The following is a 19,334-nucleotide window of genomic DNA, read 5'->3' on the forward strand; positions in this document are numbered from 1 at the left end:
GAAGAGATGGAAGTCTGACAGAGCCATATCACGTGAATAAGGTGGGTGTGACAACAATTCATACCTTCGTTCATGTAATCTTGCAATGGCGATGGCACATATGTGTGGGCGTGCATTGTCTTGTTGGAAGATGACTTTCTTCCTTGCTAAACCTGACCTTTTTTGCAATCTTTTGTTGCAATTTGTCCTAGAGGTTAGCATAATATTCTCCAGTAATTATTTGCCCAGTGGGGAGATAATCTACAAACAGAATCCGCTTTGCATCCCATAACACTGATGCCATGCCATTTCCCACAGAAGGAATTGTCTTTGCTTTCTTTGGTGGCGGAGAATCAGCATGTTTCCACTGCTTTGACTGCTGTTTTGTCTCTGGGGTATAGTAGTGAACCAAAGTTTCATCTCTGGTCACAAACCAGCGCAAAAAATCTTGTTCCTTTCTACTAAAACGGGCCACACATTGTTCCGATTTGTCCATTCTCACGCGTTTTAGATCCAGGGTCAAGAGTCGAGGCACCCACCTTGCAGATAACTTTTTCATTTCTAATTCTTCATTTAAAATGTGATATACCCTTTCAGACGACATCTGGCAAGCATGAGCAATTCCACACACTTTCAATCAGCGATCCACCATGACCATTTTGTGCACCTTTGCAATGATTTCTGGAATAGTGGTATGTCTTGGCCGACCACTGCGCAGATCATCATCTAAGCTATCCTAACCAAATTTTAATTCATTTGTCCACTTGGCAACAGTTGAATATGAAGAAGCAGAGTCCCCCTGTGTACTCTGGAAATTGGTATAAATGTCCTTTGCTTACATACCTTTCTTTACGATGTACTTAAACACTGCTCAAATCTTGATTTTTTCCACCTTCGCAAATCACTACACAGGAACAACAACAGAGTCACATCAGCGCCACAGCTTTCTTCCTACAGCACTGACGTGGCACGCGTTTACAGGCAAAAGTCCAATGAATACCCTGTAAACAACTCGGTGCGCTAGCGCTGACCTTTCGTGGTGATTCCGAGAACTTTTCAAACCATCCTTGTATTTATGATTCTTTGAAAGCTGTTTACTCCCAGGCGGTACCCCTATCAACACTAGGAGTCAATAAGTTTGAGTTTGAGGGTCCTATCTTGGAACCACGAGCAGCTAGGGAAATAATGGTCCACTCAGTTAGATCCCCTGCTTTCCTGATTAAACCTTATACAACTGAGATGTAGCAAGTTCCTCAGAGGTTGCCGACAAATGACTGTTCCACCTAAACAGCCATGAGCCTCCTTGACGCACCTTGAAATTAAGACTTTTTGAGGTTTTAACTATTCTCACAATCCAGGCAGCTAAGCCAAGATCCCCAGTCCCTGTGACACACAATATTCCACTGCCACGCTACATGGTATTCGCTGAAGCATGCCCAGCACTCACTGTTACACAGTTACAGAGTAACTGCAGCACTTACCAGCCCCCAGGTCAGGAAATTGATTTGCAAAGCCCGTAACCACAAACAAATACTGAGCTCGCTGAGGTGCTTACCGTTTAGCATGACCTGGGGGTCACGTGGCTTATCGAATGCCACAGAAATGGCTAGCAGTGAAGCTCCATTGTGAATATACCCTAGTGAAAGAGACAGCATCTTTAAAGAAAAAGTTGTTGCACACAGCATGTGCATATATTTGGCATTGTATGAAGAACATTAGACAATTTCAGTATGTTAAGTTTCCCTTGTCAAAGTGAATACACACAAGTATATTAAAAACAAAGATTCCAAGACTTACCAAGCGGGAAAGCGCCGGTAAATAGGCACAATGAATAAAACACACACACAGAATTTCGAGCTTTCGCAACTGGCAGCTGCTTCGTCAGGAAAGAGGGAAGGAAAAGGAAAGATGAAAGGATGTGGGTTTTAAGGGAGAGGGTAAGGAGTCATTCCAATCCCGGGAGCGGAAAGACTTACCTTAGGGGGAAAAAAGGATAGGTATATACTCGCGCACTCACACACACACATATCCATCTATACCTACACAGACACAAGCAGACATATTTCAAGGCAAACAGTCAATACACACAAGTAATATTAACTTACACTTTCCTGCATCAAGCCACATTTGACAGTGTTATAGCCCTTTAAAATTTTTACTAATATGGTCCAAATTACAACACATTTTCCTTTCAGACACTAGTAAATTTGTCTGCAATTTCATTTTGACCCAGACATTATCTTGACCTATTAATTCCCCCCCCCCCCCCCCCCCCCCCCTCCTACCATGTATTACTTATGATATTTTTCAGCTAACAATTCATCTTCTTAAATTATTGCAGACTGCAAACCTTTAACACTACCTTAATTACACTCTAAAATAAAAGATTCTTTTCACCAGAAAAGAATAATACAAATGAGTGGAACTCAGTAGGTGTGATGTACACCTACAGACAAACAAATGACAATATCGCAAAAATAGGAGGATTTATTCACGAAAAAGAACTTAATAAATTGAGCAAGTCAGTAAAACGTTGGTCCACCTCTGGCACTTTATGCAAGCAATTTTTCAGTGCAGCATTGATTGAGAGAGTTGGTGGATGTCATCCGGACGGGCATCACGTCAAATTCTGTCCAATTGGCATGTTTGACCATCAAAACCCAGGAGTGGTTGGAGGGCCCTGCCCATAATGCACCAAATGTTTTCAATTGGGAAAAGATCTGGTGAACTTGCTGACCAAGGAAGGGTTTGGCAAGCACCAAGACAAGCAGCAGAAACTCTCCGCCTGTGCTGGCTGAAATTTTAAGCCCAGGATGGCTTGCCATGAAGGGCAACAAAATAGGGCATTTAATATCATCAACATACTGCTGTGCTATGAGGATGCTGCAGATGACAACCAAAGGGCTCCTGCTATGAAAAGAAATGGCACCCTCATTGTCTTCATTCTTGCCAAACCCTACCTTGACCAGCAAGGTCACCAGATCTCTCCCCATATTAAGAACATTTGGATCATTATGGGTAGGGCCCTCCAACCATCTCAGGATTTTTACGATCTAATGCACCAACTGGACAGATTTTGGCAAGATATCCCTCAAAAGGGTATCCAACAATTCCATCAATAAATGCTAAGCTGAATAGCTGCTTCCATATGGACCCGATGTGGACCGACTCATTACTGACTTGCTCAATTTGTGACCCTCTTTTACTTGAATAAATCACTCAATTATTCTGAAATTATAATCATTTGTTTGTCTGTACATGTGCATCATATCAACCAATTTCTGTCCCATTTGGATAATTCCTTTCTGGTGTGTCTTTTACCCCCTTGGAGTGTAGATATTAGTTGCTTTTGGATATATGCTTCTAAATTTTTATCAGCAGTTACCTGGGAATATTGGTGGCACCTGTTGCATCATTTAATTACACTCTCAATCTATCCTTTACTGTTTATGACATATGTATCATTGTATCTTTATCATAATGCATAGTAGAATGTATTAATTTCCCCAACACTATGATGGTAGCCTGCATCCGAATTCTCTAACACCCCACCCACGTATTGTTTGCCAAGATGTTATACAGATTCCATCAGAATACAAGTGCTCATCTAAGGTAAACTGCTTGGCCACAACCAAAGATGCAGTCCAGCAAGGTGGACTTGTTGAACAATAAAAACACAGTTCAAAGTAAAAACCACAACATTGTGCACCAATATTCCAGAACAAATAGTTCCTTAAAAATTGGACTTGCTTCATTTCTTTTTTTCTTGGCCCACTTACTATACCTAATATTTAGTGTTTTTAATTTCAGACAACTTTCTTCTCCTTCCATTAAGTGACTCATGTCTTGTGATGACAACAAAGAAATTCAGCAAAAGTAGCAGATAATGTAACTATTTAAACCAAATGCTAGGTAATATTCTTGCAGTATAATTTTCAAAATCTCTTGAATTGTGAAAGAAGTAAGTGTCATTATTATGCAACTGTTTTAATTAATTTTGACATTAAATGTAAACCATTACCTATGACTATGAATAATGAAACACATGTGGCCACAAACTTTTTACGATAGTTCCTTTTCCTCTACATTGTTGAACACCTTTTGTCTGGTAGTTTACCCAAGATACAGGTTTGTATAAACCGAAATATCAAACCATAACAGAGTTTTCATTCTGCATGTGAACTCTCCACTCATAATCAATAATGTTTTCTCATAATGACCACAAGCTGTGTACTTAAACCAATGAACCGACATCTCAAAGGCTGGTCCAAGGTTAAATCTAGTGTGACTCGAATGATTCAAAGTGAAAATACGAGTGATTTCAACATGCTTAATTCAGTGACTGGACTAACCAAATTTACTCACCAACAGAACCTTCCTTCAAAAGTCGGCTGGGGATATGTCTGTATGGATATGACAGGCTGCGCAAATCTCTGTCAAGATATGATGCAGCATATGTTTTCACACCTGCAATTTTGGGAACAGAGTTATTTATGTATCAAATTTCAACATGTTAACGAAGTTAAATTAGGAACTATTGCTTTCTTCAGGTTAATATATGTCATAAACATGATGAATGAGATACTTGTGTCCACAGTCATTAATAATTATTCTTCTTTTCTCTGTTCTTTCTCCCGCATCTTTATGAGGTTGACATGTTAATTTTCACATTTGGTAATGTTAGTGGTAGAGGGTGGCCACACACTTTGCTGTTGGAGTGGAAGTTGTGACCTTGAACGCTCTGAACTGCACAAAAATGTGGTTAGAATATAAATTGTTCATATCAGAAACCGTGGTATGAGCCATTTGCACGCAAAATTAGGCATCTTATCATAAGACACATTTGAACGATCACCTATTCAAGGTCTAAGAGAGGAAATCTGGTAACACGAAGAAACAAAATATTGATGCAACAAGACAAAAGCACAGATATTTCAATGCTGTGACTTCAAGTGCCATATTTGCCTCTGCTTAAAATAATCACACTATTTGAAAAGCAATCTTTTCTACTGTCCTGATACTGTTGCATAGATATTCAAACTTTAAAGTACAAGTGTAGGATTTCAAACAAATTGTCCAAACAAAGTAGATCAGAACAATATTCACAGCCCCTAAAGGCACTTTCTTCACATCAAACTTACCTCCTGCATTAAAGCAGTCCAATATCAAACACTGCAATATTGACATTTTTAAATGATGATATCAGTATGTCATTGTCATAACCTGCCTTTTGGCAAGCATATTACAAGATAGGCTTTTACTTCAGTTCAGAAAGCTTGTTTTAAAGCACAGAGTGTAGTTTGATGATAACATGACAATTGCGCAACTTCACTTGCAGTTTTTCACACTGTAGTCTTACAAAAATCAACAATCCTCCTCATGTATAGCTTACACTGCCTAACGAAGTACACATCAAGAGGATGGTAACATTTTGTCATCTTGGGTTTAAAATCACTGTTCAGAAAACTTTCAGCCAACAGAGTACAAGAAACACACAGCATCAGGCTCTTCACGTAATCATGTACATCTTCACCAAGGCTATAATTATATAACTTTTCATATGCTCTTCCATCTTTTTCCCTCTTTTGCTTGCCTCCACATGAATGTTTCATAGGCACGTTGCTTCAAATTTATTTGAAACATCTGGGCCAAAACTGCCTTGCAGCCCTTGAAATCAGATAATAGGACTTGTTAGCTAATCTACCCCTCACTGATATGGCCACATTAATTGTATGGTTGGGTGTAGAGCTATGTATAAATTGTAATACGCTATCTGTATTTTTCTCTCCTCTGGGAGACAGTGTGGACAATGAAGACATTTCATAATTACATTGATTTTGATCACTGTTCCAAACATTTTATTTATCTGCACTCAAGTCTGTTACCTATTTGTTCACTTCTTCCACAGATTTTTGTTCCTTCTGGACAATACTATGATGATCTTCTATGTTCTTACAAGTGATGAACGTAATAATATATCTGGAAGGAATGTTATATTCAGTGTAAGGTTTGTTAATAACAGTAACTGAACCTGTGAAATTGTCCAGGTCAACCACTTTATATGCTTCTAGTGTCCACATTTGCAGATGCCCATAGTGAACAGCAGTACCATATGCTCTTGTCCTTATCGAACTGTTAACAGTACATACTCTTCTAAAGTTTTTAATTCTGACAGCCTGTTTCCCTTGAAGTGACCCTGATGTCATCTTCTGCTAGGCGTAATCTGATATTACCTTGCAATCTGCCGATGCCTCGTAAGATTACTATAGGAGTTCAAGCCATGATTGTAACTGTCTCCATATACATTTTCCAGTACGTTGTCATCAGTATACTGGCACTAGACATTTTAGGTGGTGATGGTTCTAGTTGAAGGGGCCTATTGCTCTGGAGATAAAAGTCTTGTACTATTGGACAAGCAAACTTTGGGTACAGGCTCTTCCTGTCTTCTTACACCTGTCCAGTATATCTTCTTGCATTTCTGCATCATCCCAATTTTATCTGTTAATTATTATGCTATATAAAATATTAGTGAACACCACATCCCCAACTCCAATCACATTTCCACATACAACACATTACAACTTTGTCTCAAACATTTTGACACGATTTATGGAATTAACTCACCTAATGGTACCAATATATACTCTTCAGTCTCTACCCACAACCTAACACACTAAAAGACAGCCCCCTATTGCAGCTATACTATTCACACAACCAATACACATGGTGTTTCATGAAAGACGCCCAGGAGGGGTCCGCAGTTTGTGTGCTGCGTTTGTCGTCTGTTGCCGCCGTGTCTGCTGGCTGTCGCTATGCGTAGTTCTCTGACACCAATACTTAGCGTGTGCCTCCTATATTGTACGACTGAGTGTACTGGTGTTTTCTTTCGAGGTTTTTTTAAGGTTAATTGCTTTAAATATTGTTGTTAGATTCATTATTGCCACTGCGCCGAATCTGGGGCTTTCCTTGTCTGTGTGTCGCTGGTCCTCATCCTCAGAACACCATGTGTGTCTCTTCTATGCTGTGTGACTGAGTGTTCAGGTGTTTTCTGTCGTCTTTCCATTCGGTATGGTGTACATAAAGGATCAATGAGTGTTTCTTTTGTTGAACTACACAGAAATAGAATTGTATGTGGAATGTTGGCTTGAATTCATACAAAAATGTCCCAGTATGCATGTTCCCAATGATTCAACAATACACAGATTAGTGAAAAAATTTCAAGATACTGGATCTGGTTACACAAATGAATGTCTAGAGAACATAGTGTTTTACCCGAAAATAAATTAGACAAAACAGGGGAGGCCTTCGAAAGAAGTCCTAGAAAGTCTCTGTGCCGTTTGGCACTTAAGACTGGTGTGTCAAGAGCATCTCTTCACAGTGCCGTGCACAAAGTGAAATTGAAACCATACAAAATCACAGTAGTGCATCAACTGAGGAACTCAGATACAGTTGCTCGATCTCGTTATTGCAACTTGCTGTTACAGTCTGTGCACAATGGGGAAGTTGATCCTTAAATGCTTTATTTTCTGATGAAGCATGGCTGCATTTGTCAGAGTACGTTAATTCTCATAACAATCAACGTTGGAGCTCTGAAAATCGTCATGACTTACATCAACAACCTCTGCATGAGCTGAAAACAGGAGTTTGGTATGCAATTACTGCAAGAAGAATTACTGGACCAATCTTTTTCCGTAAAACAATACGTTTGGACAGGTATTCAAATAATAATTTTTCCCGTGCTCCAAATGTGAATGTAACAGGAAGAGACCCTAATAACCAGTACAGTGGAATGTACCCTCTGCCATGCACCTCGCAGTGGTTTGCAGAGTGTAAATGTAAACGTATGTGAACAATATAATGTATCCCTTTTTTCCCCCCTAAGAACTAACACCTAACGCAAAGATGTACCGATATTTCATGAAGGACAATGCAGGCCCACACATCGTCAATGCATCAAATCGGAGGGTCTTTTATGAAAGGATAGTTGTCCACCCTCCTCGTTCTCCAGATCTAAATTCGAGTGATTTTTATCTTTGGGGAATGTTAAAAGACAAGGTGTATGCAACCAATCTCCCCACACTCGAAGAGTCGGAAGACAGGGTTTCGGATAGTCATTTCCCAGAGCCTGGCACCAGAAATTTGTCGAGTGTTTGCTAATGTGTTCAGGAAATGTCAGGCTGCTCTTACCAGAAAGTGACATCATTTTGAGCACCTACTGTAAATAAAGGCAAGCTTCAGTTAATAATATGGCAACACTATTTATGCGTAACTCAGGGGGAGTGCGCCTGCAGCCGACTACCAGCAGATTAGTGTCAGAGGCAGATTCGGTGACGGCAGCCGGTGGGTGTGCTGTGCTACCTGCAGACTCCTCCCGCGAGTCTTACATGAAACACCCTGTACTTTTTAGTGCAGGTATCACGTGCCACCACTGGATGGTGTTAGCAGACAACACCTGCATATTGTATGTGAAAGGCCAATAACACAGTTTTTTGGGTGAGAAATTTATATTCTATGCACATTTTGGTGTGGTTCTTAGTGTTAGTGGTCACACACTTCCTTTGATAGTAAGCGTCCTCAGCTGACAACTACTTAGCTATATCAGGGAATGTGTGTATCTTTCAGAATGTTTTTGAAATTATGAGCTTTCTACCCCACTCCCCCACTTCAATATTGTTTCATTTTTGTTCCATGGTGCAGCTGTGAATAGCCGTACAGTATGAACAACAGTTTTCATGAGAGTGTAAATAACCTGTGCTATCAGGTATATGAAGTACCTCAGACACAAGGTGCTAAAATTTTCCATTAGAAAGCTTGACATACACTGTCTGACAAAGAAATTGAAATACCCAGATGATATTTATTTATTTACATTTTCTTTGTGTGGAACCATCGTAATCATGGCTTTTGCAAACGTCGGACTTAATACTATGGTTATATTTACAAACACTATATTCTGTAGCTGTTGCTTCATGTGTGTATTTTTTTCATTTATCACATTACAACTGATATGCTAATGCCTCATGTTACAATCACTACCTTAAAATTAGTTGAAAGAATACAAACATTTTTCTATTAGAAAAGATTTTAATTTTGTTTTAAAAACATTTCCCCTGTGCATTCTTAGAGAGTTTGGTAGATTATTATACCAAATCAAACCACTGATAATATGGACTTCTATCAGTCATTTTTAACGTTGTTCTGTTACACTTTGTTCTAGTGTTGTGATCATGTACATCACTGCCTTGATAGCGTCTGTTGGTTAACTTACAAAAAATACATCTATTTTGAAGATGTACAGAGAATATATTGTCAGATATTTCTGCTGCACAATCACTTCACAACATGAATCTCTGCGTCCCATCCCATGTATATGTTATATTGCTCTTTTCTATAGTAGTAGTAGTAGTAGTAGTAGTAGTAGTAGTCTTTTTAAATGTACATCAGCTGCACAGCCCCATAGTTCATTTCCTTAATTGGGAAAGGGGTACAGTGTTCCATAATATACTAATTTCAGTGCTTGGCTAGGAACTATCTTTGCGAGCTGGCTGAGGAGAAAAATGGCACTAATGACTTTTCCGCATACGAAATTAATGCGGTATGTCCACCGCAAATTTCCACCAACATACACACCCAGGAATTTACAGTTACCATTTTCTGTTGCAGAGATATTACACACAGTATTCATATTGTTGTGGTGCCTGTTTTAAATGTCAGTAGTTGAGATTTGGTGACATTCACCTTAAGTCCCTGATCACGGAAGTATTTTGTTACTTCTGTTCACCACTAGTAGCAAGAGATTCCAGCTCATTACACTCACTCGCGTAGAATGAGATTCACGTGTCATCTGCATAGCTTACAATATGGGAGTTAATGGGAAACTTCCACATGGGAGAAATATATTAAAAACAAAGATTCTAAGACTTACCAAGCGGGAAAGCGCCGCCAGACAGGCACAATGTACAAAACACACACACAGAATTACTAGCTTTCGCAACCGATGGTTGCTTCTTCAGGAAGGAGAGGGAAAGACGAAAGTATGTGGGTTTTAAGGGAGAGGGTAAGGAGTCATTCCAATCCCGGGAGCGGAAAGACTTCCCTTAGGGGGAAAAAAAGGACAGGTGTACACTCGCGCACACACACACACGCACACATATCCATCTGCACATACACAGCATGTTGTTTACACAGCTGTCCCAACATTCTATACATAACAGTACACGGTCCTGAGGCAGAGATGAGAGTAGCACTACCTTTATCAGTGACCCATCTGATTGACTCACTTATTATAGGAGCTGGTGTGGAATGATTAATGGTTTTACAAAACTCTTGCCTTGACACTTTTCTGCTTCCTTTAATTATTCACCATGCTTGTGCTTTCATAACTTTGAAGACTAAATGGTTCTCTCCTGTTATTCTCACTCTGAACATTCACTGTGCCACTCACTTGTCCCTGACTGCACTTACGGCATTTTCCATTCCACCATTGCCTCTTAAGCAATCCTCACAAGGGACATGTTTCTCATCATGAAGCATGCCAGACGTCGTGTCTGTCATGGTTGCTGCATGCTCTGAAGCAACATGCGACATCTCACAAAATATGTTCCGCATCATGATTTGTCTTATCATTTTGGAAGTGTCAAGACTGGAAATGGAAAGATTTGGAACTTGCATGGGTGCTGACAACCACAATGTTCAGTGCCCCACAAACCAACATTGTCATCATCATGATTTGTGACTACAGCGCTTTCCAGTAGCTATTCCAGCTGCATCTGGCACGTAAATCTAACAGATTCTCTACAAAAATAGATGGGCATAAAATGGCTGCATTAACTCATTAGCAACTATGAAAGAATAGTGAAGAAAATTGCAAAGAAGATTCTTGACTCATTGATAGATTGATAGCTTGAACAATGAACAGTTGATAGAGGAACACTATATATAATGCTGAACAACGATCTGAGATACATACTAGCAGAAGTAATTGTCAATTCAATTGAATCTCCATCTCATTTTCAGTTTTAAACCGAATATAGTTAGTCTCACTCATATTGTCAGATTGCACATATATAATATCCATATTCTCGATGCTATACTGACTATCATGACACTGAAGTAACATACTTCATCACACAGATTTCAAATTTTCGATTTGCTCACCATCAATGGCAAAGGTATCTAACGGCAAGATACTAACACAAGACAGTTCATAAAACCAAGAGATAGGTATATACACTGATCAGTGACAAAATTATGACCACCGACCTACTACCGATTTAAACCCATCCAGGCGATAGAAGCACCAACTGGCAAGGTATGACTGCTAGTCAGACACATGCGCAGTGCATGTAGTATCAGTGAGTGGGCTGTCCATATGTAGAATGGAGAAGGCGGGTGATTCATCTGAGCTTGACCAAGGGCAGGTTATGATGACGCAGAGGCTTGACACGAGCATTTCGAAGAATCCACGACTCCTCAGGTGTTCAAGGAGTACTGTGGTGAAACAAAGCTGAAACCACGTCCAGATATCTTGCGGTTGGAGGCCACGCCTTTTTACAAATGTCGCCTGTCATAGACTGGGCAGATTGATAAAACAGGACAGGTGCTGAACTATGCCAAAACTAACATCAGACTTTCATGCTGGACAAAGTACAAGTTTGTTTGTACACACTGTGTACAAAACACTCATAATAACAGGCTTTGCAACCGATGACCTGTGCATGTGCCAATGTTAATATCATGACACTGGCAACTACGACTGAAATGGGCACATGACCACCCCCACCCCAAACCCTCGCCCAGGACTGGATGTTGGCACAGTGGCAGAGCACTTCATGATCTGATGAATCCCGATACCTTCTTCATCATGCCGATGAGAGGACACAAATCCGTCACTTTCAAGAGAACAGTTTCTCGACACCTGTACTGTGGCACAGAGACAAGTTGGTGGCGGCGCCGTTATGCTCTGGGGTACATTCAAGTGGGCATCAGTGGGTCCAATGGAACTTGTGCAAGGAACCATGATGGACAAAGAATATCATACGTTAGTTTCAGACCACATACACCCCTTCATGACAATCATGGTTCCAGACAGCAGTGGCATTTTTCAAGAAGATAATGTGCCATTTCACAAGGCCAGGAGTGTGATGGAGTGGCTTGGAGAACACAGGTGGTGAGTTCAAATTGATGTGCTGGCCACCAATTCATCAGACCTGAACCCTACTGAATACATCGGGGATGTGATTGACATGGCGTCCTTGGAATTTACAGAAATGAGGTGACCTGTGTGTGCAGATGTGGTCGAACTTACTGGCTTTAGGTACGTGCTCATAATGTTCTGGCTGATCATTGTGTATTTCAAACAGTTTCATAACAGCGAAAACTTTCAGTGTGTAACGTGTGTTAACTTTCTGACACGGACTGTCAGTCATGTTAAGATTACTATGCACTGGGGAAACATTCTAGTCGATGGCCTATGTAGCAAGAATTGCAGCTAATACATTGTTTCTAAGAAAAAACTTTGACTGTTGCCAATAACCTTTCTATTACATTTATAAGAAAGCCCCTCAACCTTTTAGGGAGAGGGAGGGGGGGGGGGGGGGGGGGGGGGGATTTGGAAGGAGCTGGACACAAACGTGCTACCTTTCACACTCATGGTACTGTAACCTTTGCTACAGCTTCGATATCGCCACCGCTCCTCAATGTGGTATATACTGTGTATAAGGCTGTGTCCAAAAATTCCATAAGCTTTTACTAAACTATGAGAACTGTAGCAAAGCCATGCACTTTTGACAGATCATCATTGTGCTGTAGCAATGAAACAGTACACTTTCATTGCACACAAATTATAACATTAAATGCATCAAATACAGGAAGCCTTTAACTACTGATATGAAGTATCCTTTCATTGTAACAAATCATACCTAAAATGACACGTTTTTGAGAGTTCCACAATTTGTTGATGCTTTGAAGCAGCTTATATTCAACCACATACTCAATACTAAAAAAACACCAAATACGGAGTTTAAATCCAGAAAATTCAGTGACTCCTACATTCTGCTTGTGATGTGGAAATGATGATGCCTCTCATTGGCTATGTTCCTCTCCATGGGACAAAAATGTGAAATGCCAGATTCTACATTTCACACTTTCCAGTGTTGTGGAACATGGAATACCACACTGTGACATCACCATCTCCTCATCCACATACATTTTCACATACCGTGAGAGGACAGCTTTAGGGTGTTCTGAGGTATTTGGTGTGGATGTCTCAGCAATATGGTGAATCACGCATTCAATATGATCCCACAATTCCCAGATGCTAATGATCTTTATCAATGTGTCCCAATCTTACTAATTAATTACACAGAATCCAGTTTGCATTGCTGAGCGTCAATTTTGGTGGCTTCTTTTGTGTTCTCTTCTATTCAGAATGTGTGTCCAGGTAGGGAAGTAGTAGTTTGAGTGTGTATTGATATCCACTTGCCACACTACAATATCTGTGATGCAGGGAACAGAAGAAAAATTCAGTTGCAAAGAACAAATCTACGGCAGAGCTAAATTGTGTTGCTCTCTTCAGAAGACTGACATCTTCTGAAACAATCGGGCTCTCAGTAATTCTATCCCGGGACAGGTGTTGTTGGAACCCCAAGACATATTACATGCATTAAAATGACCCACAAGTAGGAATGATTTAGGGAGTTGCCCAATGAGACCTACGATAGAATCTTTATCAAGTGAGTCTTATGGTGGCAAGTACTGGGCAGACATTAATTTTCAGTGACAGATGGATGACAACAGCTACTTAAAGCAAGCTGGTTGGGAGTGGAACAGGTGAACTGTGCTTGTAGTTGTGTCTCCTGCAGAGTGGCTTTTTCTGTGCTAGGAATTTTAGCCCCTCCATATGTTTTTTGAACCCATTCACATTTCACTGTATTACGAGAACCATCTTTCAGTAAGAGTTTTCTTTTCCCCTTTTCCTCTGCCATGATGGTGAACAGGAAGTGTTAGAAGAAAGGGTAGCAGAGTGTTTTGGTTCCTCCGGTGACATCATGTCCACAACATTGACTTCAGCAATGGAAAGTAGCACTGCTCAGTTATGGAAAGTAGCACTGCTCAATTATCCGATGGTACTGATTTCTGCAGCTGATATAATAAAAGGTTTGGTGAATGCTAGACGTTATATAACCTTAAAGACTTTCTTGGCTCACCATTTGGGATTCTGATGATCTTCAGTTTCTGCTTTTTCCTTTTCTCGGCATTAATGCACATCAGTCATTGTTTTATATGTAATGATCACCTCAAGAACTAACACACATTATAGATGTACAGGGTTAATTTGCCTTAAGTGCCTTTGGCACCATCTATGATATATGAGCCCACTGTTACAACCAAGAGTTGTATATCCAAACTTTTGGTCTTTAAAGGATCTCACAGGGTTCGGCATACATGTTCTAACTTCGGGGCAGATAAACCAAGCTTTGATATCCTCTGGTAATACAGAGGAGTTAAATGTCAGAACATATGCTTTATTTTTGTTCTAATAACCCAATAATCTCTCTTAACAATTTTCTTTGTGACTTAGAAGCCAACGTTTCACCACTCTTCCTTTCATTCAATAGCCATTATATCTAGGCAGATGACTACCCCCATGCTGAAATTAAGGATACTATGCATTTCTGTTACAATAGGATATTCACCAATTTTTTTCAAACTTAAAAGCTTTGAAATTTGCAATGTAGCTGTTTCGAAGTTGTCCGACTCCTATCAAAGACGGGCTATTGCTTCTAAAGTTTTACATGTGTAGAAAGAGTGAATGTTTTTGAAATCTCTCCCCCTCTCTTTACTACTATATATGAATTTTGGCAATTTTATGGCCTGTTACTTTCTTTACCATCACTCTTAAGCTGTTTTCCTCAAGAGATCTGTCCATTTGAGCTATTTTTTATTAGTTAAGTGTTAGCACTCCTCTTTCTACCAGAAGGCCAAATTTGAGCTGTAAAAATTGTTTCAACCCCACAGTTTGCTATGAACATAAAAAAAATCCATTTAGCAGAGAACTGCTGGCCTGAATAAGCCTCACACAATAAGGGTGCTTGCAGTTGATCCAGAGGCTGCCAGTCGAGGTTCTTAGCATTCTCGTTACTCTCATATTTTCCATATGAATACTCATAGAAATGAAAGCACAGGGATGAAGTTAATCGAATGCTCCAATCTAATGGAAATTACTCTCCTGGTAGTATTGTATAAAGTTATTTATCACATCATTCTTCCAGTTTTCCCAGCGATACGCTGAATAATTGGGTCTTCTGCCTGTTATTCGCATCATTCTCACAATATTTTGACAGTCAACTCAATGTCTTCTTCAAATGCTTCCTGAGATTGGTCCTTGGGTGGATCAGGTCCAGTATTTAAGCCAGGATGATGCTTTGCACTCCATTTTTAATCAATGCCTCATCGAGCACTCTGTCTGAAGTCCACGCCGCATACAGTGCTCCATCTACAGGCCATGCACACCTGCAGTGGCTCTCATTCCTCTCTCATGCCACACATGCTTCGACCGCTGTACGCATCCAGCTTGGCCATCCTCTGGTGTGGTGCCTGTTGTCTCATGCTCTGTTTCACACCCACACAGTAGCGAAAATTTAGAAAGCTTCACTGTTTTACAAGAACTAGATGCAGTGAATTAGCAGCTTGGGTTTGCATATAGTGATGATAATAAATAATCGACTAATTTCAGGAACACAACTTACTACGTGTGAAACTTTCTTTCTGTATTTATTTTTGCCTGAAAAAGTTGGCAACCCGAGTCATAGTTCATGTACAAGTGAAAAACATGAAAAGTACGCAAACAAATGAAATTTCTAGTACCACACCCTCAGATATGTAGATGATGTCATCATTTTAACCAAAGGCACAGAAAATGATATCAATGACTTAACCAATTATTAAATAGCTTCCATGAAAATGTAAAGTTCATAGTTGAACACCAAGTAGGTGACACCATAAACTTTCTAGACTTGACCATTAGAATAATAGATAATACAACAACTTGAAATTTATCAAAAACCTATCATGACACAGACTACCATTCACAAAACCTCTCGTCACCCCAAAGCCCACAAAATAGTAGCATTCCAGTACATGGTCAATGGAGCAGTCGAACTACCACTCTCTGAAGTTAATTACAAACAAGAAATGGAAATAATACAACAAATAGCCACTGCAAATAGCTATAATAGCCCAACAATTAAAGCACAAAATGCAAACACAAAGAACGATCTTCCATACAATCCCATTTCTGGGTAGTATTTCACATCAGATTTGTACTGTCTTCAAATCAAAAGTCCTAAATGTATCTTTCATTACTGACAGCAAGACTGGCCAGTGAGTAACTTATAACAGCAACACAAAGAAACCCACTACACAAGTGTGTACAAAATTGAATGTTTGGACTGCAACTGTTTCATTCGTAAACATTCAAACCTACAATTACCATAAATTAGTTATTTACATGTTTCCATGATATTTTTTAAATGAACAATGGAATAGCCTGACTTGCAAAACAGACCCATCATACCAACAGTTTGTATCACCTGTCAGTACACAGATAGGCATATATTATTTTAAACCATAATCAATGTATTGGTTGGTTGAAACTTCCCGGTAGATTAAAACTGTGTGCCGCACCGAAACTCGAACTTGGGACCTTTCCCTTTCGCAGGCAAGTGTTCTACCATCTGAGCTACCCAAGCACGACTCGCAACCTGTCCTCACAGCTTCAATTCTTCCAGTACCTCATCTCCTACCTTCCAAACTTCACAGAAGCTCGTCTGTGAACCTTGCAGAACTAGCACTCCTGGAAGAAAGGATACTAACATCAGCACACACTCCACTGCAGAGCGAAAAACTCATTCTGAAAACGTCCCCCGGGCTGTGGCTAAGCCATGTATCTGCAATATCCTTTCTTCCAGGAGTGCTAGTTCTGCAAGGTTCGCAGAAGAGCTTCTGTGAAGTTTGGAAGGTAGGAGATGAGGTACTGGCAGAATTGAAGCTGTGAGGACGGATCGCGAGTCATGCTTGGGTAGCTCATATGGTAGAGTACTTGCTCGTGAAAGGCACGTTCGAGTCTCGGTCCAGCACACAGTTTTAATCTTCCAGGTAGTTTCATATCAGTACACACTCCTCTGCAGAGTGAAAATCTCATACTGGTTGGTTGGTTGATTTGGAGAGGGGACCAAAAAGTGAGGCCATCGGTCCCATCAGATTAGGAAAGAATGGGGAAGGAAGTCGGCTGTGGCCTTTTAAAAGAACCTTCCCAGCATTTGCCAGAAGCTATTTAGGGAAATCACAGAAAACATAAATCACGATAGCCAGACGTGGGGCTTGAACCATCATCCTCCCAAATGCAATTCCATTGTGCTAACCACTGCGCCACCTTGCTTGGTAATCAATGTAGTACTTCAACTTTTACTCAGCTATAATATGCAACAGATTTAATCTTAACAACCCACTGCTTTGGCATACCAAAAGTCTTTTCTTTCCTTCTGTCACTCCTTTCATCCTCTCTCTCTGAATCCCAGACATCTCCCCCCCCCCCCCCCCACACACACACACACAATGTAACATAGTAATTAAAGTAAACTGTTATTTATGTACAATTTTGCCACTGTTTGCAACGTAATCATTACACAAATTGTTTTCAGCATGTCACCTGATTATATAAATGTGTACGAAGTACTATGCTATAAGAACCTGACACAAAAAAATGTGTTTCCCTCTGGAGATATTTACACCAACACATCTATTCATCTACACAACCAAAGATTTCTAAAATGCTTTAAGACTTGCTCTGAAATAGTCCTTTGTTTTGTTATAACAGGCGCATTAAAACAGCATTGGTAATATTTTTTAATTTTAGGGTTGTATTAGTCAGATGTTTCGTTGCTGTTTTGGTAAACATGTCTGAAATGTACCCATAAAATGGTAGCTATACTAGATGTCTAGTACGTCATTAGTTGTCAAAAAGGTTACATATGTGGGGTTGCAAGTGTCAATTATTGATTTGTTTTAAAACTGGATTCGAGAATTTTGCTATAAAAATGGGGAAAATGTAAAAAAAATTAGAAATGTTGAATATTGCTTTTGGTGGATCTGCTATAGTAAAACAAGGGTTTACAAGTGGTGTAAGCATTTCCAAGATGGCCATGAAGGCACTGATGACACTGAAGACAACAAGTGTTTTGGACACCCCCGCACAACAGCAACAACCAATGCAAATGTTGCAAAAGTGAAAGAAATGAGTATGAACGAGTGCCGAATAACAATCGGAGAAGTTGCTGATGATGGTGTATTAACTGGCTCAATTGGCTCATGCCATGAAGTCTTTTCAGATGTTGTGGATATGAAATATGTAATACCAAAATTACTGCCAAATGCAACTGTTCATTAATGTTCACTTCATTTCATTGCTTGTTCGTGAATTTTTGGCAAGAAACAACACTGTAATGATGAAGCAGTCTTCACATTTGAAAGATATTGGCCCCAGCAATTTTTTTTCTGTTTCCAAAAAGTAAAGACAATCTTAAAGGGCCGTCATTTTACAAGCATAGATGGGATAAAAACCACATTGCTGAAACAGCTAAGTACTATCCCAAAGATCGAACTGCAGAAGCGTTTCAGGGATTGGAGAAGCACTGGCATACATGTGTAATATCTGATTCAGACTACTCTGAAGGAGGTAACATCAATACAGACAAATAAAACAATTTACTTCCAAAAAAATGAAAATTCCCAATACTTTTTGAACACACCTCATACATTCTTTGCACATATTTGTTTCTAGACATCATGGGTTCAGCAGTAGAGGGTAGGAGGAGTCGGGGCAGACCAAGGAGAAGGTACCTGGATTCGGTTAAGAATGATTTTGAAGTAGTAGGTTTAACATCAGAAGAAGCATCAATGTTAGCACTGAATAGGGGATCATGGAGGAATTTTATAAGGGGGCTATGCTCCAGACTGAACACTGAAAAGCACAATCAGTCTTAAAATGATGATGATGATGATGACATCATCTCTGAACCCAGTATTCACAAACTGAGATGGTTTATATGTGATGTATCATGATAGAGAATGGAGTCTGTGACCACTGGAGGTATTCTACTTTAGTTATTTTACTTTCACATTTACATTTATGTTCAATCTTCACTCACAGATCTCCACAGAGCCATACTCTAAAATAATGTTTTGTTTTTATCTACTAGATGGTAACATAGACACACCATGACTCCAAAGTAATAAAACAACACATAAAAGGCCGGCAGAAAAAATATGGTGAATGTATTTCTTTTTAGCAGCCA

The 19,334-nt window shown here is 39.8% G+C and overlaps 1 protein-coding gene across 28 annotated transcripts in view; it reads right to left on the reverse strand.

Moving 5' to 3' along the window:
• LOC126298596 (uncharacterized) overlaps positions 1–19,334 on the reverse strand; it is a 331,195-nt gene that overhangs the window by 179,696 nt on the left and 132,165 nt on the right. For all 28 annotated transcript variants that reach the window (XM_049989986.1, XM_049989996.1, XM_049989992.1 and 25 more), the window contains one exon: positions 4,345–4,446. In XM_049989986.1, coding sequence (XP_049845943.1) covers positions 4,345–4,446 — 102 coding nt within the window. The remainder of the gene's footprint in view (positions 1–4,344; positions 4,447–19,334) is intronic.

This window comes from Schistocerca gregaria, chromosome X (genome assembly GCF_023897955.1).
Source record: "Schistocerca gregaria isolate iqSchGreg1 chromosome X, iqSchGreg1.2, whole genome shotgun sequence".
Classification (NCBI taxonomy): Eukaryota; Metazoa; Arthropoda; class Insecta; order Orthoptera; family Acrididae; genus Schistocerca; species Schistocerca gregaria.